Source organism: Astyanax mexicanus, chromosome 1 (genome assembly GCF_023375975.1).
Source record: "Astyanax mexicanus isolate ESR-SI-001 chromosome 1, AstMex3_surface, whole genome shotgun sequence".
Lineage (NCBI taxonomy): Eukaryota > Metazoa > Chordata > Actinopteri > Characiformes > Acestrorhamphidae > Astyanax > Astyanax mexicanus.
In genome coordinates this window covers 11,292,331-11,316,418 of record NC_064408.1, presented here as the reverse complement: position 1 = coordinate 11,316,418, position 24,088 = coordinate 11,292,331, and the positions used below count along the sequence as shown (strand labels likewise).

Sequence of the window (24,088 nt, the reverse complement as noted above, 5' to 3'; positions counted from 1 at the left end):
GCTATAGCTGCACAGCTGCACCAAGAGATGTGTTGTGGGTATGAGAGAGAAGCATGTGGTGCATGTGTGAAAGATTTGACCGTTCACATTCATGGATCGGATACGTGTCCGATTTAGCACCATATATGAAAGTGACTCAAGTCTGATTTTAAAAAATCTGATTTGACACATTTACACAGCCATGAAAAAATCAGATCTGAGCCACATTGAGCAAAAAAATCTGATTTAAGTCACTTCAGCCTGGAAATGTGAACGTAGCCTCATACATATACCAAGTACACACGTGACAAACTTCAGAAATGGAATATCCTGTCCATCTGACACCATGACACTATTAGGCCTCACTCCATCTTTCATATTTCACGTGGCCTTGCCATGAGCACACTGACCAGTGTTCAACCTCACTCACAAGATAACACCTCACAGCTTATTCAGGTGTTGCCTAACCTGGTGTTCCTAAACTGCACACTGTGAAGTTACACTTCACAATCAGTGCACAAACTGCTGTCCCATGACTTTTGGCATATGTGTGCAGTACCAGTCAAAAGTTTGCACACACCTCATTCAGAGTTTCTCTTTATTTATTTATTTAATTTATTTTCTACATTGTAGATTAATATTAAAGACATGAAAGCAATTAAGGGACACTTGTGGAATTATGTAGTAAACAGTAAAAAAAAAAAATATATATATATTTATCCTCCACATTAATCCCCTGATCTAAACCTGATGAACTGAGATGGTGATTTGAGGTGATTTTGAATGAGCTGGAGCTTCACAGCTTGAAGAAAAAAAGCAGCAACTATTGTTCAGCACCTCCAGGAACTCCTTCCTTCAAGACGCTGAGAAAACTATTCCAGGTGATTCTCCCTCATGAAGACACAGAGATTAAAATCTCACCAAGAGTCTCCATATAGACCTCAATATTACATTTGCAATGTTAAAAATCATAAAAAGAAAGAAAAGCACATTGAATCAGAAGATGTGTGTCCAAACTTTTGACTGGTACAGTAAGTATGTGTGTGAGCTAAGAGAGTAACCCCTCTAGCAGCTGCTTGTGGTTCACCCCACCCTGGCTCTAGATCAGGAGGACAGCATTTAGCATGTGATCTATGTAATCTCAAACTCATCCATCACTTCTAGTATCTACACCTCCAGTGGAAACTTGACTGGCACCCAAATATTCCCCACGCCGCCTGATTCAACATGCTGATGTTTAACCCTCCACCCCTTAACCATGTGCCCTTTCTCTGGTGTCAGGACGGACTCACGCTCCCCGGGCAGCGGCAGCTATCTGCCCTCCTTCTTCACCAAGCTGGAGAGCACCTCCCCCATGGTGATGTCCAAAAAGCAGGAGATCTTTCGCAAGTCTGAAGTTGGTAAGGATCTCTCTGTCTGTCTGGCTGATAAGATAAATAATTATTAAGCCATATTAAGATGTATTGTCTATTATCTTGTATTACATTCCAATGCTTCTTACCATCTCTAACATTAAATGCTAATAAGCCACATTGTCTATTTATTTTTATATATACTAGTGCATCGTAAAAAAAAAATATTATATATATATATAATATTTTAAGTGTTTATTTCTTTTATTGTTGGTGGATATGATTATGGCTTACAGCCAATGAAAATCCTCATCTCCATAAAAGTTGTCATCAGAGGGAAGCATGAAGTGCTGTAAGATTTTGTGGGAAAAAACTGCACTGACTTTAGACTTGATAATAAAACACAGTGGATCAACACCAGCAGATGACATGTCTCTCCAAACCATCACTGATTGGTGGAAACTTCACACTAGGCCTCAAGCAGCTTGGACTGTGTGTCTCTCCACTCTTCCTCCAGACTCTGCTCCCTTGATTTACAAATGAAATGTAAAATTTACTGATGATCAGTGATGGTTTGCAGTAGCTCTCGTTCAGACTGATGTCAAACCATAAAATGGGATTTATGGCCTCACCCACCTCGGCTTACCATGCTCGGAGTGTCACAGTGTTAATTGTGATATTTAGCCAATCAGGGGCAGTGAATGCCGTGAATATACATGAATAAGAGCCGAAATCCTGTAGTTCTTCCCTATCCACTCAAAACAGCCTAAAACATGAGCACAAAAACAGCTAACAAAGCATTCACTCTTACTAGAGACCCCCTGCAAAATGTATAAATGATAAAAGATGAGAACTTTAACTGTAAACTCTAAAAATGTTGTATTAACACTTTGTATTCCTCTTTTTCTTCTTCCCAGGTAATGCACAGCCAGGCACAGAGATATTCAATATACCAGCTGTAACAACTTCAAGTAAGTACAAATGTCTTGAGTATGCTGCTGGTTAGATTATTTATATGACACATATTTTGCACAGTTCATTAAACACAAGCAATCTTTATGCACATGTGTATGCTTACACTTAGGCCATATCCTGTTTTTCTATAATACCTCTACCTCTTGTTTTGGAATATATCCCTTCCCCTTAGAACAGAGTTGGTGAAATCCTCCTTCTAGGAATTAGGACAACCTTTAATGCACCTTGATACAGATATAGCTATAGCAGAGGAGCGCCGAAGTTCATTATCCATTCCTTAATTACTCTCTCATGGGGAGCTAAAATGAGCTTTTTTTTTAACTTTTATTTTCTATTATTTTTCCTTTCCATCTTAAATGCTGCAGCCTCCTCTGGTATGTTGCACCATTTAAGGTAGAATGGGAACCTTAGACCTATCCAGGTGGGATTAGTTTCTCAGGTGATCCTGTTATAAATACTTAATGCTGAAGTAAAAATGTTCCCACATAGCAGAAATTTTCCCACATGTGCCTCGATATTACCCAAAAATATTGTGCCATATTACCCACCACTATTTATTACATCAGGGTACTACTATTTTTTATATACTGTTTTTAGCTAAAGTAAAATTCACTGTTCTCATTACCCATGATATATCTGCTATATATCATTCATTTTTACTTTAATCCTGGATATATGGAGATATTTGGAGTGCATTATTAGTATCATGACGTTCTGGATCATTGACTTCTGTTACAAATCTGATGAAAATTATTGTATTTTTTTTTTAATATCTCAGTTAGGAGTGTGCCATATCATATTGTATGCAATACTAAATTTACATTTTAATTTTAATATTGTTGCAGTAGTCTTTTCTTGAAATATATGTTTTTTAAATTCAGTATCATGCCATAAAATATCGTGATAATATTTTAGGGCCATATCACCCACCCCATTCTGCTTCCACACCCTACCATTACCCTTGCAATAGAATTATCATTGATCTACATGGCCTAAGTTCCACCTACTTTTGTGTATCACCCTCTACAGGTAATGTGAACCCCAGGAACCACTCGTTCAGTGACCCGGCCAGTAACCTGGGTCTGGAGGACATCATCCGCAAGGCTCTGATGGGGAACATGGAGGAGAGGCCGGAGGAGCAGACGCAACAGTCCCAGTCTGGAGGGGGAATGGGAGGCAGCTCAGCTGGAGTTGGGGGTGTTGGCGAGGGGAGACAGGAGGCCAATCCTTCCCCCAACACAGGTAGATATTGTAAGGAAATGCACCTCATTACTCACTCACCTACCTGCCTACCTCATCACCACATCACTGATGGTATCTTAGCTTCAGTGGCGGCTTTTTAGGGCAACCAGCTGCCAGATTTTACTGGTGTTGCTCTTTATATATAAGCACAGGATCATCATACATTCATGACACAGTATAACATCTTGTTCTGAGAGTTATAAGTACCTGCACTGATACTGAGATATGCATGTCTCCCCCCACAGCTGGAAAGCAGAAGCTCCAGAGCAAAGCCAGCAGCAGGAAGTCCAAGTCCCCCAACCCAGGGCAGGTGTACCCGGGCGGGGAGCGGCCGTCCTCTGTGTCCTCGGTTCATTCAGAGGGGGAGTACCACAGGCAGGCCCCGAGCTGGGCCTGGGAGGACCGGCCTTCATCCACAGGTGAGCTGTACTGATTTAGCTAAACTAGGACAAATATATGACAAAACATTATTTTTAAATATATACAATTTACACAAAATACAATATTTATCTCGACACTGAGGGTGTGCCATATCATATCGTACACTAAAACTTGTAATTATTTTTTTAATAAATATAGGTATTGTCTATTGAGTATTTTTGTACTGTTACTGTATGCATTCGGTGTAACGGACACACATATTGATCTCTAATAGGCTTGTTTGATTCCATGTTGTAAAGTACGCATATGGTCGTGTGAGTGTGTTTGTGGCCGATCTGACTGTTGCGCTGTTTTTCGATGCTGAATTAGGGCCGCTTAGCACAGACACTAATCCAGCAAGCTTCACTTTCCTCCAAATTTTGTCAACACAGCATTGCTCTCTCTCTCTGCCTCCCTCTCTCCCTCTGTCTCTCTCGCTCTCTGCCCCCTCTCTCTCTCTCTCTCTCACACACACACACTTGCTTCCTCAGCTTAGTTAAACTCAGTAACTCGTTATATTTTAAAATATTCCTATTCTAAAACACCAAAACTACACTGTAATTATATATTATTATTTTATAATATATATTGTAAAGTATTGTAAAGTGCTACCAGACCTAAACCACTATTATTACTGTCTCCCTCCCAACAATATAAGCTAGTACCAGCATTTAAAAAAAATAGTCATTCATTTATTTTCATACTCAAAGTTAGTTGAAGGTGGGCAGGTGTGTCTTTGTGTTATGCATGCACTAAATATTCTGCACTTTAATGTTGTAATGGTATAGTTTTGTGGTTGTAGTTGTAGTTGCAGTTGTAGTTGTTTTAGAAGTTGTTGTAGTTGTTGTCACTGTTATAGTAGTAGTAATATGGCCAGGAATATTATGAAAACCCCCTCATTCCATACAGTGTACGATTTAGTGAAGCTACTCCAACAACTCGGTGGGAAAAACATGCAGTTGCAGTTAAAATATATTAATAGAAACAGATTTTTACAAAGTACAATTTAAACCTGTCCCAAGCTGATGATTTTTATTTAAAATGTCCTATCCTACATCCAGTTTAACTAAATACACTGTGTGTAATGACATGTGCAATTCAGTCAGTGTTCTTCTAAGCACAGATTGTATCCTTAACTCTATCTTGCCTAAAATAAAGTAAACGCAAAGTTTGTATAGTTTAGGCAGCAGAAATCCAAGTTCAGGTTCAGTTCAGTTTAAATTACCTTTTTTTTCCTCCATTTTAATTTATTTTTTTCCTCTTTATTCTCTCAATTTCAGGTTCCATGCAGTTCCCCTATAACCCTTTGACTATGCAGATGTTGAGTAGCACCCCGCCCACCTCCATGGCCTGCCCGTCTCCCTCCATGCAGTCCCAGCAGCAGCAGCCAGGGGGCGGCACCGCACCCGTGGGTCCGGCCAGAGCCTGGGAGCAGCCTCTGCTCTCGGAACAGTACGAAACCCTGTCGGACAGCGACGACTGAGCCTGGCGGCCGACTCCCATCTCCCTCCAGCCCCCCTCCCCCCTCCCTGGTCCTTAGGGGTCACACCAGTAAAAGTGTCCCTCCCATCAGCGCCCCCACCTTCCCAGTTCTACAGGTCCCTCTCACTGCCACTCTGGTGTGGGGGATTCGCTGGGAAGGAGGACTCGTTTCTGGTGCTTCAGCGCTCTCTGGTGTTCAGAGAGAGAAAGAGAGATATATAGAGAAAGAGAGAGAGAGAGCGCTGCGAGGGGGCCACCCACAGGCTTTAGGAGTCTTCAGGAGAAAACTTTGTAACGGAGGAAAGCTCCAGAAGCTTTATGTCGCCTGTCGGTGGACGCGAGGAACTTTTACAAAATGTTAAAAAGCGAAAAAAATAAAAGGATGAAGAACTTGCAATGTAAAGAACACTTTAAAAGGACTCGTTTGCTTAAATTTCTGTTCGATTTCTGTAAAGAAATACTTTTTTTTTGTCTTTAAAAAAGAAAAAAAATCAGTGTATGTAAATAGAGTAACCTTTTGCAGTGTGTTATTTTTTCTTCTTCTTCTTCTACTTTTCTCTTCGACTCTTCGATTCTCCTCCGCGTTTTAACGTCACTTTTTAAAATCAGACCCTGCTGGTTTGAGATTACGTGGACGTTCCTTTATTTTTAAGTTTTTTCTCTTAATGTGAAAAATGTGCAGCGACCCACGTTGTTGGTGGCGGCGGCAGCAGAAACAGGATGAACTTGAACTTAAGTCGAGGCGGTCGACGCACCGACTGACCACAGCCTTCAGAGACAGAGTCACCAGTGGATAAAAGAGAGGGGGAACGTTTTTGGAAACCAGACGTTTTTTTTTTTTTTTTGGAAATCCCAGGTGTTTTTTTGGCAACCAGACGTTTTGGAAACACCAGACGTTTTTGGAGAACCAGGCGTATCTGTATGGAGGTGCTTCAGTGCATAAGCTTTGAAATATGTTTTGAAAAAAGTTTTTTTTTTTTTTCAGTCCTGCAGGAAAATAAAAGCTGAAGTTTACGGAAGAAGAAGAGACACCATCTCCTTTTGGGTTCATGTGAACAAGTTGAGAACACTGGTGTTGGAGCCGTATGTTTTTTGTTTTGTTTTTTCGTTTTTTTTTTTCCAGTGAAAGAAGAAATATAAGCTGAATGTTTCTTTTAAAGTTCCTTCAAAGTTCTATGTATTTTTTTTTCTCCTGTGCTGAGCGGTGGCCAGTGGTGGAACTGGCCGTGGCGTCTTTTTTTTTTTTTTTTCTCTTTAAATCTTTTCTTTTCTTTCCTGAACTGCTTTGGTGTGTTGCTCTGTGTGGTTGCTAACAAGTGCGAAATGTTCTGCTGTTTTTTGTTTTGTTTTGTTTGTTTGTTTTTTTTGTTGTTTTTTTCTCCCTCCCCTCCTTCCTAGAGGAATTGGTGTTGTTTTGGAGAGGGCAGTTGGTCTCCTTCATGTTGGGGTGGAAATCAAACAAACTGTGACTTTCGTCTACAGCTTCAGTTCATTCTTTCATTCGTTCTGTTGAAAGAAATTCTGCTGTTTTTTGTTTTGTATTTCGTTTAGTTTTTTTTTCTTTCTCTCGCTGATGATGAACATGCTGACTGCCTCCCCTCTTCCGCTCGGACACGTCTACCCAAACGAAAGGAAAAACCAAACGAACATCAGTTGGATGCACCTCTGCACCGTTGTTGCACTTTTTTTCTTTGTTATTTTTTTGTGGCTTAGTAACTTTTGACGGTGATTAAAAGCGTACTACCTGTAATCTAAGTTATTCAAGCTTGTGCAGAGGTTCAATTTCACTCACGTTGCTGCAATAACTCTTCTCAGACTTTTTCTCGCTTCAGAAATACGTTTTATTTTATGTTAAATGAATCTTGCCGCTGATTTTCTGGGCTTGTTTCACACATCACCTGATCTTTGCTCTGATCTATGGTACAGTAAGGCTATTCATAGTGACGCTGCTTCACTTGTACATCTTACATTTTACATCGTAATGAACAGCTAGTGCTCTCTCAGTTGTAGTTATCGGCACAGGAAAAAAGAAAGTACAACCCAGCTGTATGTTCTCTGGCAAAGATCTATCAATAATCACAGTAATCACAATAATCACAGTAATCACAGCAGCTATAGACACTTAAAGCAGATGTTTTTCAAAGCATAAGCTTGTTTGGGTTTCCTCTCTGCGTTCGCTTCGCTCCAGAAACAAAACCTGTCTGCTTTTTTTTTTTTTTTTTTCGTTTTGATATATTTAATTTCACTTCTGAAATGGAAAAAAAAGCTCATGTTGAGATTTTTTTTTTAATCATTTTCAACATCGATGTTATTCATCCTGTTTTAATGGGATGCAAAGTGTTTACAATGGCGTTGACAAAAAAAAAGGTGGTGAAAACTTGAATCTTAAGAAAATGAAAGTCGATCATTGCATCATTTAGTCTTTTCTTTTTCTTTCAGTCCGACACCTTGCAGTTTTATTTTTCTTCTTTTGTCCTTTCAGAATCGAGACTTGAAATAACCCGTGTATCCCATGATGTTGAAACGCAATGTTTGTATCGCACAATGTCTCTTAAGCAGCCAATTACAATAAAAAAAGTTCAGACCAATCAATAAAGTGGATTAGCGCTCCACCTTTCTGAAAGTTAACATCGTTGTCTCTTCTGCTGTTTCTTTCGAGAGGAAATGGGGGGGGGGGGGGGGGTTTGGTGGCTTTTTCTTTTCTGTTCATTGCTCTTGAAGAATTCTATGGTACCAGTGTTGTTCTTGCATAGTTAGAGCAAATACAAGTTCCTAACTTGTTTAGTTGCACAGAAACATTCCCTTTAGTTGTAATTCCTAGTGGTGATTTCTATGAGTCATTTTGATACCAGATATAGTATAGTATATTATTATCCTCCTCCCTTCCTTCTTTCTGTTCTGCAATATTCAAAACCCTACACGAAAGAAAAAACACCACATAGCAGCTATTATTAAAATTATTAATATTTGGGTGGTGGGTTATTATTATTCTCAGCACTGCAGTGATTAACATTGATTAGCATGGTGGTGGTGGTGTATGAGGTGTTAGTGTGTGTTGTGCTGGTACAGTAAGTGGATTAGATACAGTAGCAGTGCTGCTGGAGTTTTTAAACACTAATATATTGTCTCTGCTGCACTGAGAGTATGAATGAAGTTCAACCCAAGGACGCTTTACAGTTTACACGTTTTTACACTTAAGCACATTACACATCAGCACTCATCCTCACACTGGTGAGAAGCAGCAGCCAATAGCGCACAGCGTACTCTCAACCAGAAACGACCGTCCACCTCGAGGACTGCATCGGGCACTACAGCATTTACCCAGGACAGAGTGCCAGTCCATATCTGGGCACAGTCATGCATACATTTACACCAACACTTACACACACACACAAACTTACGTACACATACACACCAGATCAATTTAGATTATTCAATTTTCTGGGCAATTTAGAGTATTCAATTTACCTGATCTCCATGTTTTTGGACTGTGGGAGGAAACCAGAGGAAACTCACTCAGACACAGGGAGAACATGGAAACTCCACCCAGAGAGGGATATGAACCCAAGACCCCAGTGCTGGGAGGCAAACGTGCTAACCAATAAGCCACCGTGCCACCCAACAACCAGAATTATACAGCTAACAGCATCCTGTGGGCAGCGATGGAGGACTAGAGGGTGAGCAACACAAACTGTGCAGATCACTCTGTGTTTAATACAGCTATATAATGTATAAGTTTCACATTTTGAACTGAATTATTGAAATAAAGTAACTTTTCAATGATAATCTCACTTTTTAAAATGCACTCATATATTTGTGTATCTTGAGCTTCCTGGCTACACGCCTTGGGCCTCTGTGGTTTCACAGATCTTTTCAGGAAGTGATCTATGATTTCTGCTCTGGTGCAGTTCCTCCGGTTGTTTTTCACACGCTGGTGATAGGAGTGGTGGTTAAACACACAATGGTGGTGCCTTCTAAGCTGCTGCTGATGTTCCTCACCGTGTTGGTGCTGTGGTGGCATTGCCTGGTGTTGGTCCATGGTGAGTAAATGAGTGAAACTCCTTACAATTCTGTATTATGTTGATTGTGGGCTCTTTTCCCTTTAGAGTGGGAATTGCATTTCAGTAAATCCAGAAAATTTAATATTGCCCAGTGTTTTTTATTATAATTATGTAATTAAAACCTCTGAACATCTTTCACTGACTGTAGCACCAGTTAAAATGAAGGATTTTGTTAAATCGCTGCCTCATTAGAGGTATGAGGATGTTGTGCAACTACTCAAACTGCTTAAATCAGTGATATTGGTAATATGAATTCTGATTTCTTACAAGTTTAATAATGTAACACCAGTTACTTCTAGAAGATATAAAATACACATATTATATACAAAATAAGCTGGTATGGACTGATATGCTTTGAGATGATTTTTGTATTTTCTTTGTTGAACCAATATGCAAGCTAATCATTTAATTAACGAGGCTAAAAATACTGTAATGAAGTATACTATAATACAAAATTACAAATATCACCAGTGATCTCATAAAAACCTCGATCTGTTTTATACAATATGTTGCAGTTCTTCCCAGAATATGGATTAGAACATTATTTAAATATTCACTATTCACTGTATACCTGTAACTCTACCTCTTCACTACTTTACAACTGATGCTCTTAAACACTTTATTAAAAGACAAGACATTCAAGTAATTAACTCTTGATACGTTCAGCACAGCTGTTAACTGAAAGCCTGAATTCCAGGTGACTCTACCTCATAAAGCTGACTGAGAAAATCCAGCAGAGATCTGCAAAACTGTCTCTATCTAAGCAAGAGGTGCCTATTTAGAAGAATATAAAATATAAAAATATATACTGGTTTAATACATTTTTGTATACTGATTAATTCCATATGTTTTTCTTCATAGCTTGGATTATTTTTTAGTATAATGAAAAAATACTGAGGTGTATTTAAGGTGTGTCCAAACTTTTGCCTGGAACTGTATTTTTAAATACATTCTCTATATATTAAACAAAAAAGTAAAAATTGGTCAAATTACATGTTATTTTCATCATATTAAGCAGCTATAATACATCATTTTAAAACATTAATAATTAAATAAATCTTGAGGAGAAACGTCCTTTTTTATTTCCCACTCCAAATAGACAATGTTTCCTGTAAGGTTGCAACTAATAACGTTTATAGCTATCAACTAATCAGATTTACTGATCATTTTTTGCTTTTAGTTGGTGAGGCTGCTGTTGCTGTTTCAATGCATGTTTTACCTTAACAACACCTTTAAAGAGGGACTAAACCCTAAAATATATTTTTTCCATTAATAGTTGAAATATGTTTCTTTTTTTTTTGAAGTAATGAAACATACCAGTCCTGATTACAATTTTATAAACATGGTCATTTCTGCCTCTGATGTGTCCATGTACTTTTGTAAGCAGACACATCACAATATGCAGATCAGATAATCAATAATACCCTCCAGTCCCTGCTGACGTCCAACCCTCTGCATCTCACTGCTATCAGAGGCACAATGCTGCTGCTGCAGCTCAGCCAATCAGCTCTCTCTCACTCCTGCCCTGCCTCTAAACCCATACATCACTCAGTGCCCCTCTCAAACTACCCCTTCCTTTATTTTTAGCATATTTTAAATTTGAGCTGAGGGTGGAGTCAGAAAAAAAATCTGGGGGTTTAGTTATTTTTTGAGTTACTACATGTTTCCCCTTATGTGTTCCTTCATAGGCTGGATAATATATATATATATATATATATATATATATATATATATATATATATATATATATACAGTGAGTCCAAGAAGTATTTGATCCCTTGCTGATTTTCTTCGTTGGCCCACTAATAAAGACATGATCATTCTATACTTTTAATGGTAGATGTATTCTTACATGGAGAGACAGAATATTAAAAAGAAAATCCAGAAAATAAATCTAAGGAATATATATTAATTGATTTGTATTTCATGGAGTGAAATAAGTATTTGATCCCTTAGTATTCATTAGCAGTTCTGGCTTTTACAGACCAGTTAGACACTCCCAATCAACTTGTTACCTGACCTGAAGCCACCTGTTCTCACTAATCACTTGTGTGAAAAACACCTGTCCACAGAATCAGACAGATCACACAGATTTCAAGTCTCCAACATGGGTAAAACCAAAGAGCTGTCACAGGACCTCAGAGTCAGAATTGTTGACCTTCACAAAGCTGGAATGGGCTACAAAAAGATTAGTAAGGTGTTGGATGTGAAAGTAACAACTATTGGTGCAATTATCAGAAAGTTTAAAGAGTATAACATGACAATCAACAGACCTCGGCCCGGTGCTCCAAAGAAGATTTCGCCTCGTGGGGTGGCAATGATGCTGAGAACGGTCAGAAATCGTCCTGCAACCACTCGGCAGGAGTTAGCAAATGACCTGAAGGCAGCTGGGACCACAGTTTGCAAGGAAACAATTGGCAACACTTTGCGCAACAATGGATTCACATCCTGCAGTGCCCGAAAGGTACCCCTGCTGAAGAGAGCACATGTGGGGGCGCGCCTCAAGTATGCCAATGATCATTTGAAAGATGAACCAAGTTATTGGGAGAAGGTTTTGTGGTCAGACGAGACCAAAATTGAACTTTTTGGCCTCAACTCCACCCGCCATGTGTGGAGGAAGAAAAATGCTGCCTATGACCCCAAGAACACTGTGCCCACCGTCAAGCATGGAGGTGGAAGCATAATGTTTTGGGGGTGTTTCTCTGCCAAGGGTACAGGGCTACTTCACCGCATCACTGGGAAGATGGATGGAGCCATGTACCGCACAATCCTGAGGGACAACCTCCTCCCCTCTGCCAGGGATCTGAAAATGGGCCGTGGTTGGGTCTTCCAACATGATAATGACCCTAAACATACAGCAAAGGCAACAAAGGATTGGCTCAAGAAAAATCACATTAAGGTCATGGAGTGGCCCAGCCAGTCGCCAGACCTCAATCCGATCGAAAATCTATGGAGGGAGCTGAAGGTCAGAGTTGCCAAGCGACAGCTCACCAACCTTCATGATTTAGAGAGGATCTGCAAAGAAGAGTGGGCCAAAATTCCCCCTGGTGTGTGTGCTAAACTTGTGGTTAACTACAACAAACGTCTCACCGCTGTGCTTGCAAACAAAGGCTTTGCCACTAAGTATTGAGTGTGTTTGGCAAGAGGGATCAAATACTTATTTTCCTCATTGAAATACAAATTAATTAAAATATATTCTTTAAAATTATATTCTGGATTTTTGTCTTGATATTCTGTCTCTCCATGTTAGAATATATCTACCATTAAAAGTGCAGAAGGATAGTGTCTTTATTAGTGGGCAAACAAAGAAAATCAGCAAGGGATCAAATACAATATCAAATATATATATATATATATATAATAAATTAAAACACTGAATGAGAAGGTGTGTCCATGCTTTATACCTTAAATTATTGTGCATATATTTAAATCGTATACAGTACTGTGCAAAAGTTTTAGGCACCAAAGCAAATCATATTAATTCATTTATCTCAGCAATATGAGTGTTTTTACCTGAAAAAAGGACCACATATGATTTGCAAATAAACATACAGACTGTAAAACATAACAAGAATGTCTCATTTTTTATCTAAGTATGTTATATTCCTGTGAGCCGAGCTGAAGAACAAAGTGTAGAGATTCCAGATTTCTCCTGGATGCTCCTCAGCCAGCATGTGTTTATATATGTTCAGTTCCGTCAGCAGCTCACCTGATTTACCAAATTTACCAATTTACCAAACCAGGTGTTGATTAATATGATGAGAACTAGAAATAACTCTATTAAACTCAGATGAGGAGGAGAGATTAGGGGATGTTTTAAGGAAAACAGGGCTGTTAAAGCTCTGCTTTTTGTAAAACTGCTGTTTGTATTTATTGTAATGCTAAGTAAGTGTTTTACTGAGCTAAAAAAAAAACACTTCCTCCACAGATAAGACACTTCCTTTACTGAAATTCCCACAGGTGCCTAAAACATTTGCACAGTACTGTATATGAGTGATCTTAATGTTGTGGCTATATATAGGACAGAAGTATTGGGACACATTCTTCATTCATTGTTTCTTTTGAAATGATAGATTTTTAAAAGATTTTATCTGCTTTTTTAATATAAGTGTATCTACGAGGGCTTTATACTAGATGAGAATTGGAGAATTGCTGTGAGGATTTGATTGCATTGCACCTCATCCCAAAAGTACTGGATGGAGCTCCATCATTCCAGAGAACACAGTTACACTGCCATTAGGTTCATGGTTATTTATCTGCTCTAGAGAGTCTTATTCTACTGGCACTACATCTAAACAGAGAATAGACACGCTGTGTTTGAGCGTGCATTTGCACATCTGTGTCAGCAATAGGTGCAACTTAAGAACTGCATTACACTCACAAATTTATTACTTGAAATTCCGAGTCAACACCTGGATGATTATGTTGATTAATTGTTGCTGCCCTAGTTGTATAGTAATCTGGCTTGTGAATGATTTGATTTTAAATGGTGATTTTTTTTTTTATCCAGGGAATTCAACATGTTCTGGGCAGCATGATTCTAGGATCAACATCTCCACTGAACTGCAGTCTGATGTTCTGCTGCCCTGTAACTTCAACTCAAGCCTCCTCGGTTCAGATCTGACTGCAGATATAGCAGCAGTGTGGATTTATAAAAATATAACAGAAGATAGTCTGGTGGAGATCAGTCTGAAGACTGGAGTAATGTTCTGGAAGAACAGAGGGGGACGAATTAAGACATTCCCTAAACTCTCAACATCTGGAAACTTCTCCATCCTCCTCCATAAAGTGAATAAATCTGATCTGGGTCTGTACCGCTGTGAACTGTTCAACGGAACCTGTAGAATCGCTTATCAGGAAATCCAACTTGGTTCGTTTTTGCATTTTCATTCATTTCATGAATTTCTTGTCTTCTTAATGTGTTTGAGAGCATTAGTTGTGTTTTCGATTGACAAAATATGTGTTAAGTATATATTTGATATATTTTTTAAGTTATTATTTTTTATTCTGCAGGTCTTTCTACTGTTAGTCCTTATTTCTACCAGACCTCCATCATAGCAGGAACATCAGGAGGAGCAGTTCTTCTTCTGCTCATAATATTACTCTTCTACATCAGGAAAAAACGTGAGTCTTCTTTCAGCATATTTTATTATTTAATCTGCCGTATTTACACAACTAATACTGGAGCTTTGTGAAGCTTCTGTGTTGTATTTAATTATACCCAAATTAACTACTACTAAATGGGTTTATTAACAATTATTAATTCAATTAATTTTTTTAATTAGAAAGGAAAGTTCCAACTGTGAACAAACTTCAAGTGAACAAACTTTAAGTTGGCTTGGAAAAGTGTGCTAATAATGTTGGAAAAAAATGGTTGTTAAATTTTGGTTAAATGCTAAAGCTAAATGCTAAAGTCCAAAAATGTTTGGCTAAATTTTGAAATGCCAATGATTGGGCTAACAGAAGAATGTCCATAGAAAAATATCCAAAATAATAGAAGAATGTCCAAAAACTTTTAGATAAATGCTAAAGCTCAAAAACTTTTGGTAAATGGTGGAATGCTGATGTTTTGGCTGATAGAGGAGTGTCTAAAAACCTTTGGTTAAAGATGGGTGAGAAAGCTACCCAATAGCTGGTTTATCCAGCAGCTCCTCCATACACAGACAGTACTGAGGAGCGACGCATAGAGAAGGTGTTAGGTGCACAGACTGAGTTGGTGCGTGGGATGGAATGTTGGGAACCCCATTAATTTCTATGGGAAGAAAATGTACTTTAATTTTACAAAAAGCATAAATTGTTTAGGTCCGACAAGCATATCATCTGAAACGTCTCTGAGTTGTCATTATACTGATTTTTGTGTTTTTTACAAAAAAATTGTGATCTAAAGAGCTGTTTGAATTTTTTGACAAAAGTTTGTTGACACTTCTGAAGGGATCCTTACGAGGAAATGTCAGAGATTAAAACATTGGCTATACAAAAATCATACGATGTATCGCTCCAAAAAGCACAAGAAACCTAACCGGGTAAAGGTCCTTTGATACTGCAACTTCTCGTGATTCTACCATAAAAGCTGTGGGGTAATTAATTTTTTTTATTTTATGGCAAGAATAAAAAGTAAGAAGATAACGAGGAACAACTTAATAAAATGCTACATGTACAATTTACACCAATCAGCCATAATATTAGGAACACTGACAGGTGAAGTGCTGCTAACATCAGTCTCATTAAAAATGACCACAGATCACCTCATGGAGTCCGTGCCTGTCCAAAATCTGTTGTGGTGGCATAAAAGGGACCTACTCAATATTGGGCAGGTGGTTCTAATGTTCTGGCTATTTGGAATATATCTTAATAGATAATTATCAATATTTTATTCAGATTCAGGTTTTAGGGAGTGTGCCAAAAAGCTAAAAGAAGATAATACAGTATACTGTAGCCTCAGCTATGACTGTAGAGCTGGAGCACATTCATATTTAATGTATACGTAGATAAATATAATGTATAACGTTATTATAAAGAAACTTTCTATATTTTACAGTTTTTTGTATGTGAGGCTTTTTTTTGGTCGTGTCTGTTGTGCCTCATAATATTGAAGTTAAGAGTTAAACAAAACTTAACATTTTGAAGATTTTATTTAACAATTTTGACATTTCAATAATTTATTTAGCTATTTTTATAGCCTTTTAATAAGCTTAATAAGCTTTTTGTATTTGTCCAGAAATATCCTGTACACCCTGTCATCTTGAAATAGCCCCGCCCCTTAAAGAAAATAACTTTTGACATCATTGGCATCACATCCTTCATACTGTTTTATTTTCAAAGGAACTGAAGACACTTGTTGCTGTGTTAATTAAAACACACACACACACACACACATATATATATATATATATAATATATATATATATATATATTTTATATATATATATATATTTCTCATATTGTCTCCACTATTTCACAGTTATTAAAAATAATAATATATGTAAAATGAAAACAGAAAAAGAACAGTCAATATGATCAATTCAACTACAACTCTAGGTCAACCAAGTTTTTTTATTAAATAACAATTTTCAGTACATTTGTTCACTCTGGTTAATAAAAGGTGTAAATATGAATGAATAAAATAAATAGCCAAAATAATAAAAAATTCTGATAATTAAATCCTATCATTATCATATAAATCATATAAAACTTAAACATATTATTTTCTATCTACAGTTTGACCTGGCAACATTACTGCTGTTCCTTATAAATTTATAACTGAACATTTAACAGGAGGGTTAAAGCAGTGACTACTGACAACTAAATACTGTTACCAATACCTTTATCAGTCTGTTTATTGTTTATTGCTCGTTGCTGAGATACATCTATCATCATCTTTTCTATATTTAATGCTTTTTATTTGCTCAACCTCAAAAACATTTAGATAATGTGATAAACAAAGCTGTGACTGCAGGTTATTCTGGGTGTTTCAGGAACTGGGCGTTCGAGGACTGGAGGTGTTTGTGGTGAGTTTAACCATGAGAAGTGTGAAGATGCAGTGTGGTAGCTGCACAGATACTTGTGTGATACAGTGTGTGTGTGTGTGTGTGTGTGTGTGATGGTGCTTGAAAGATAATGGCAGTCAAAGATAACAGGCCCAAATCCATGATTCAACCACCACCATGTTTCATAGATGGGATTGTACTGATTTTTTTTTTCATGCTGGAATGCAGTGATTTCCTTTATTCTAACACAAGGCTTCATATTTAAAAAAAAAAAAAAAAAAAAAATCCATTCTAATCCCAACTGTCCACAAAACAATGTTTCATTAGGACAAACACCTTGTGTCTGCATACCAAAATACATTTATAAAATGTTTTACTTTTACATTTTTTTTATTTCATAGACCCTCACAGTAGCAGAAAACCATAAATAATATAGAAATAGAAATATGGAAAATATAGAATTACATGTCACTTACAATATATATACATAATTATACTGTTGAAAATATTAATAGTATATAAAAATAATATATTACAAAATATAATATATATAAATAATATATATATACAATATATACAAAATATTTGAATTTACAGGTGTGTTGAGATTGCTGTTTACATATTGCAAATTAATTTGATAAAAAAAAAATAATTAGAAAATTATGAGTATTATAATTATGATATTAGAGTTTATAAATAAATGTACAGAGCTTTTTTAAACAAGGTGCTGAATTCTGCTGTGGAAACACCAATATTACTTCATTTGGATGGTCCATTATAGATGCCTCACAGATGACTCCACCTTCAGCTTAAATCTGAAAAAAGGCTAAAAATGGGAGGAGCACTGGGTGATGTATGGGTTTAGAGGCGGGGCAGGTGGGAGAGCTGATTGGCTGAGCTGCAACAGCAGCAGACTGCCTCTGATAGCGGTGAGATGCAGATGATTGGACGTCAGCAAGGGGACGCTATTATTAATGTAATGATTTGCATATTGTAATGTGTCTGCATATCAAAGTACACGGACACATCATACACGCCTATAGCACAGCTAAACCTGAGAGGATTCTGCAGAGGCAGAAATGACCACAATGAAAGCGTTTTTTAAAGGTTAGGAACAAATAACTAGTATGTCTCATCACTTGAAAGCAACACATTTCAGCTATTATTGGAAAAAAAAATAGTTTATTGTTTAGTGGCTCTTTAACCATAAATCAACCCTAAAACCCAGCCCTAACCCAAATCTTAACCTAAACCCTAAATCTAAGCCTAAACTTAGCCTTAAAAAAAGTTAAGATTAAAGTTTGGGTTAGAGTTGGGTGTAGGGTTAGTTGAGCTTCTATGAGGCATCTATAACACACCATCCAAATAATGTGTTACCATAACAACTTCACATCCATTCATTTAAATGTATTTATTTAAAATTTAATACAAATGTAGGCCAGAGTTGAAATATCTGGTATACACAAGGTTTGGACAATGAAAATGAAACACCTGTCATTTTAGTGTGGGAGGTTTCATGGCTAAATTGGAGCAGCCTGGTGGCCAATCTTCATTAATTGCACATTATTGCACCAGTAAGAGCAGAGTGTGAAGGTTCAATTAGCAGGGTAAGAGCACAGTTTTACTCAAAATACTGCAATGCACACAACATTATGGGTGACATACCAGAGTTCAAAAGAGGACAAATTGTTGGTGCACGTCTTGCTGGCTTATCTGTGACCAAGACAGCAAGTCTTTGTGATACATCAAGAGCCACGGTATCCAGGGTAATGTCAGCCAATACCACCAAGAAAGACCAACCACATCCAACAGGATTAACTGTGGACGCTGTAAGAGGAAGCTGTCTGAAAGGGATGTTCGGGTGTTAACCCGGATTGTATCCAAAAAACATAAAACCACGGCTGATCAAATCACGGCAGAATTCAATGTGCACCTCAACTCTCCTGTTTCCACCAGAACTGTCCGTCACCACAATAAATTATTGTAGTCTAAAACCAGGTGTTTCGGTTTCATTGTCCAACCCCTGTATATTCGAATTTAGATTTTTTTGTGTGTATTTTATTCAAATGCAAATTCCACAACCTTACATTTATTTAAATATTAAAGATTATCAAAAACAGGAGAATTCAGATATACAGGATGCAGATTAAAATACTTTTTAAGTTCCGTAGAGAAGTGTTGGTGGGTTTAGTGTATGAGGAACAGTGGTTTTTGTCGGGGACCTTTTTTAAACAGCTCAGTGCCACTGCTGGTGTAAGAATAGTCTGTCAACCAAAATATCTCACCCACCGCATCTGGCGGTCAGAAACTGACCACATAAAAAAACATTGGCTATTGTTTCTGACTGATCTCATCATCTTTATATAGTATTCTAATTTCACAAATAATGATCCAACAGAAATAGAAATCACCGTTTTCTTTGCTTTTCTGTAAAGTTTCTATTTAGTAGATCCAGGTTTTTTTTTTTTTTTTAAAGATTGTCCCATTCATTGAGCTGCTATTCAATGACACCACAACACAAGTAGGGTGCAGACTTTTACATGCCTCCTCCAATACATGTGAAGTTAGACTCCGCCTCTTTTTAAACTGCTGTTGATGCAGCATTACCGAGTAGCATCACAGTGCACTCAGAGGAAAGTGCAGCGACTCGGTTCTGATACAGCAGCTCACAGATGTCTTGTGCTGATCAACATCACCCTTTGGTGAGATGAGGGGAAAGCGCACCATCTACCCACCCAAAGAGAGCAAAGCCAATTGTGCTCTCTCAGGGCTCGGGCAGCTAATGGCAAGCTGCATAACTGGGATTCGAACCAGCGATCTCCCAATCATAGTGGCAGCGCTTTAGACTGCTGGACCGTAGATATGGGTCTTTATAATATGACTTTAGTTTTATTTATGATACATTAATTACACTGGCATGCCGAAAGTCATGAAGAGTTACCTCAGCAAGTGGTTTGGAAACGCCCACACCTGTATATGTTCTGAGGTGTTATCATGTGAGTGATGTTGATTTAACAAAGGGCATTACCACCCACAATGTGAATAGATATTGATCTTACTTTTATATGAAAGTCTAAGCAATCAGATTAGACCAGATTAGAGTTTTGTATGTGCTAGTGTGCATCAACTTGTGTTGATCCTGTGGAATAAAGATGATTAATGAAATTACGACTAAATTTTATATGTTGTCTGATCTTCCAGGAAATAGACGTGATCCTCCAATATATGAGAATATTCCTGACAGAGAACAGCACAGCCAAAGCAGAGAGGGTAAATATCCACACACTTGTTTTTGTTTCATTCCAAATACATTACTTCCAAATACATTATTATGGACTGTATGCTGATAATATTCAATTGAAATTAGGGCTGCACGACATTGGAAAAAATGACATTGTAAATGTTCTTTTTTCGACTATACAGCATATATATATATATATATATATATATATATATATCACAATATTAAACAATGCAGGGAAACAGAGAAAAACAGCAAAACAACAGTAATCGTCCCTTTAATCAGGCATTTAAAATGCTTTTTAAGGTATTTAAGAGCATTTTTCTGGGATTAAAAGTGTGAATTCAGCTGTAATGGAAATATCTGCAAAACTGTGCTGGACTGAGGTGCACAGCTTTCAACACGTGCGTTTACAAGAATGTGCCCAACCATGTGAATGAAGGCCATTCAGTTACCTCGTGTTTACTCCTGCCCCTCCCTCCTCGCGCTCCCCCTCCCCTTCGTGCTTCTCAGGCAGCAGCAGGCTGTCACTCACACAGACACAGAGACAGCAGTGTGTATCTACTTCTTGTGTCAAGAAACAAAATATTGCAACATGACCTGTTTGATGTGTATAATTGCCTTAAGTAACATCCCACAATCTGACGATGCTTAAACGACATATAGTGCAGCTCTAATTTAAATGCATTATATTTACTTAGATTTGCAAATGCGCTCTTTTGGATAATTTACACTGTATGGACAAAAGTAATGGGACACCTGCTCATTCACTGTTTCTTCTGGAATCAAGGATATTAGGATTAGGAGGATATTAGGATGTTGGATGATCACCACCCCACCACATTTTGTCCCCATCTTCACAACTCTATATAGGGCGATTTATAACCCTCTAGCCTGGTATACAACTGGTATTAGACATCAGGGTGCCAGTAGGTTCATGTTTACAGTATCTACATATGTAAACATATGGACAGAGAGTGTATACTAATGCTGTAGACTAAAACTATGAAAATACTAAAATATGATTAGGTTGTACAACATATTTTCGTCTGATTTTTTAGGACGTACATCTGATCGTCCGATCGACACAGTGTATTCCACACTACAGCACTGCCAAAGCAAAGACGGTAAATACCCACAGTTCTTTTTTTCCTTTTTTCTTCTCTACAGCATTGAGAACAGAAAAAGTCGCATTGTTTGATCACCAGCTGCAGGTTGGAGAGCCAGTGGGCGTAAGCAAAGGACAGCAGAGGATATGTCAGTATCAATTTAGACTGAATACTAATACTTCTTAATATTTTGTTTTTCAGAAGTTGTGTATGAAAATGAAATCTACACCAGGGGAAAGTTCTTGGATAAGCCAGAGCAGCACACAGGAGACAACGTGTAATGGGACTTCCGTACCAGTATCACCAGTATAACCATCAGGGCACTGATTCTAAGTCCCAGTCTGGCTGATATACAGTAGTATTGTGTGTCTGTCTAAAAGGGGAATCAGAAACTTGTCTTTAAACCACATTATCAACAAATGTCCTGAGAACATCTGGTGCACCAGAGCATCGGAAATGGGGCCTCAGGACTGAAAACCTCTGGATTAGAATGTACAGAAGTCTTAGATTGACTTAGATTGAATTTATATTTTTCTATGATAAATATGTATTATTATGCATTTTTACTTAAAAAAAATCAAATTCAGCTTGTAAATTATGGTGTAATGGCTCCCTCTACTGTCTATAAGCCTTTTCTAGTAAAGAACTATGGACTTCTTATAGGTACTTCACTTTGTATTACCGTACTCATGTCTTGATTCTGCATATGCCTGCTTTATACACTCATCACTGAGCAGCATGGTGGCTTAGTTGTTCGTCTCCCATCATTGGAGTCTTGGGTTCAAATCCCTATCTGGTTCTCCTCGTGTTTCCTCCCACCGGAAAATTGGGATTAATCACAATTGTGCTTTTTAGAACACAAGTTTTTATAGTGGATAATAAAATGTAAACAATAGAATTAATGTAAGAGACATAAAATGCAAACATGTAAAAATGCAAAAAGTGTAAATTAAAATACTAGTATATACTTGTATGTTTGAGGGGAGATAAAGCCAACATGGGGCTCTGGAATAAATAATGCATGATAAATTGGATAGAAGAAACTAGAAGAAAGTAAATATAGATAGAATATTCTGTGTTTTAGTGTATATATCTGTGCAGTGTGAAGCTGCTTTAATACAGAACACTGAAAAATTGCCGCTGCACTGTAAAACACAGTGTTTTCAGTGAGACAATGAACGCTGCACAGTATCGCACTCTTAGTCTGTAAACAACATGGAGCAGCAGCAAAATCAACATTTGTTCACAGCAGTATACTTTCTGGCTAATATATCAGATTAATCTGCACCTCATCAGCCGTTAAGCTCAATTAAAAAAGTATATTTGATAGCTGGGTCGGATTAAGACCAGATCACATTCTTAACCCCTGTGTGGTGTTCATATTTTTGTTACTCGTTTACTTTGTTACTTGTATTTAATTCAGCAAAATTAAGCAATTTTACATTAAAATGCTTTACACATGCTCACTTCACCTAAATTGCAAGCAATATACCTTTACCTTTCTTATGTTACATTTCTTTCTGAAAGTGCTACTCTTTTTTTTTTATTAGTTTTTTAATAAAATGTAAAAGAAAATGAATTAAACTCCAGATATGAGTAGAAAATTTGTTTAGTTTCAAATTTACAAATGAAGCAATGTTTATTAGCCCTTGGCCAAACATACTTTGTGTAATATAAATGTGTGGGGGGGGGGGGGGGGGGGGCGGGGGGTGGTGTACAGTGTGTGTTTATCGAAAATGTGTTTTGATATATGTTTTTCACAAAAAATGAGCCAATGCCAATGAGTTTGAGTTAGAAAAAATATTTTTTTAGTATCATTTGATGAAAAATGAAAACGGGTCCAACAGACCCGAACACCACACAAGGGTTAACACATGGGAACTGCTTCCGGAAAAAAAAAACAGCACAATGGGCGGGGGCGGGGCAGATTACAGCAGAAGTTTGGGGTTGACTGCCCTGTAGATATCTACAGCGTAGATACTTACCTGTATTACTTACTTTTTATACCTATTGATACTTACCTGTATTACTTACCTGTTACAACTATTTGTAACACCTGTTATACTTACCTTTTTATACCTTTTTTTTGTCTCTGGGGCAAGCTGAAGGGCCCTCGGCTACCTCAGGGAGGGGTAAAGGGTAGAGTAATCCCTAAAAGATAATACATCAAAAAGTAATGTTAGCATTGATATATGTTCATGTCGACAATTGTAAAATCGTTCTTTTTATTAAGGCCTTATGTAAATAGTTATAATTTCATGTCTGTTATGTTTGGAACCTCTGAAGCCTAGCTATTTTCCCCAGTAGATCTAGAAATGGTGTGATCCATTAAATTAGGGGCGGGGCTAATTGATTAAGAGGGACTGGGTAAGCTTTGGTTGGGGAGGCTGGCTCAGTAATGACTGACCTGATGCTGAGAGGGGGCACAGGTGCAGGTCGAGCTGGTACCGAGTTTTGAACCTATGGCCTTGCGGCCTTGGTTTATTTACCTGTTCTGAAACTAGTCAGGAATTTTAACTGCGTTTATTTTCCGTTTTTGTTTGATTTTTTTTTCACACGCAATGTAAATAAAAGCTCACCATTTGAACTGCTGGATCCACTGCATTTTTTTCCCTTGGTCACTACCTACCCGCTGACTTCGTGTCCCTGACCTCGGGGTTCGGCGAGGCAGCGTCACATGCCCTAATAATAATAATAATAAAAAAATTGCAGGTCAGTCTCCTGCTGGAACATCCTAGTT

General features: G+C 37.7%; 2 protein-coding genes across 9 annotated transcripts in view; both read left to right on the top strand.

The window, feature by feature from the left end:
* The window catches only part of ncor1 (nuclear receptor corepressor 1), a 139,427-nt gene extending 131,349 nt beyond the window's left edge, over positions 1-8,078 (top strand). For 5 of the 8 annotated variants that reach the window (XM_022665743.2, XM_022665739.2, XM_022665737.2 and 2 more), the window contains 5 exons: positions 1,261-1,379; positions 2,249-2,302; positions 3,336-3,557; positions 3,794-3,967; positions 5,249-8,078. In XM_022665743.2, coding sequence (XP_022521464.2) covers positions 1,261-1,379; positions 2,249-2,302; positions 3,336-3,557; positions 3,794-3,967; positions 5,249-5,451 — 772 coding nt within the window. In that variant the 3' untranslated portion in view covers positions 5,452-8,078. The remainder of the gene's footprint in view (positions 1-1,260; positions 1,380-2,248; positions 2,303-3,335; positions 3,558-3,793; positions 3,968-5,248) is intronic. The other 3 variants (XM_022665744.2, XM_022665741.2, XM_022665745.2) reach the window with 1 other exon arrangement.
* A 48-nt stretch (positions 8,079-8,126) lies between these two features.
* On the top strand, positions 8,127-22,869 carry LOC103031226 (uncharacterized). The gene is made up of 7 exons (XM_049466425.1): positions 8,127-9,490; positions 14,022-14,381; positions 14,525-14,635; positions 16,987-17,019; positions 20,200-20,268; positions 21,301-21,366; positions 21,550-22,869. Exons 1-7 carry the CDS (start codon positions 9,412-9,414, stop codon positions 21,627-21,629), a joined length of 798 nt encoding a protein of 265 aa, XP_049322382.1. The 5' UTR covers positions 8,127-9,411; the 3' UTR covers positions 21,630-22,869.
* Positions 22,870-24,088: the final 1,219 nt, after the last annotated feature.

Excerpts from the sequence above, each read along its gene's own strand:
- LOC103031226 (XM_049466425.1), top strand. The coding sequence starts at position 9,412 with ATGGTGGTGCCTTCTAAGCTGCTGCTGATGTTCCTCACCGTGTTGGTG. Across the intron at positions 9,491-14,021 it reads TTGCCTGGTGTTGGTCCATG|GGAATTCAACATGTTCTGGG; the intron begins GTGAGTAAATGA and ends TTTTTTATCCAG. Across the intron at positions 20,269-21,300 it reads GCACAGCCAAAGCAGAGAGG|GACGTACATCTGATCGTCCG; the intron begins GTAAATATCCAC and ends CTGATTTTTTAG.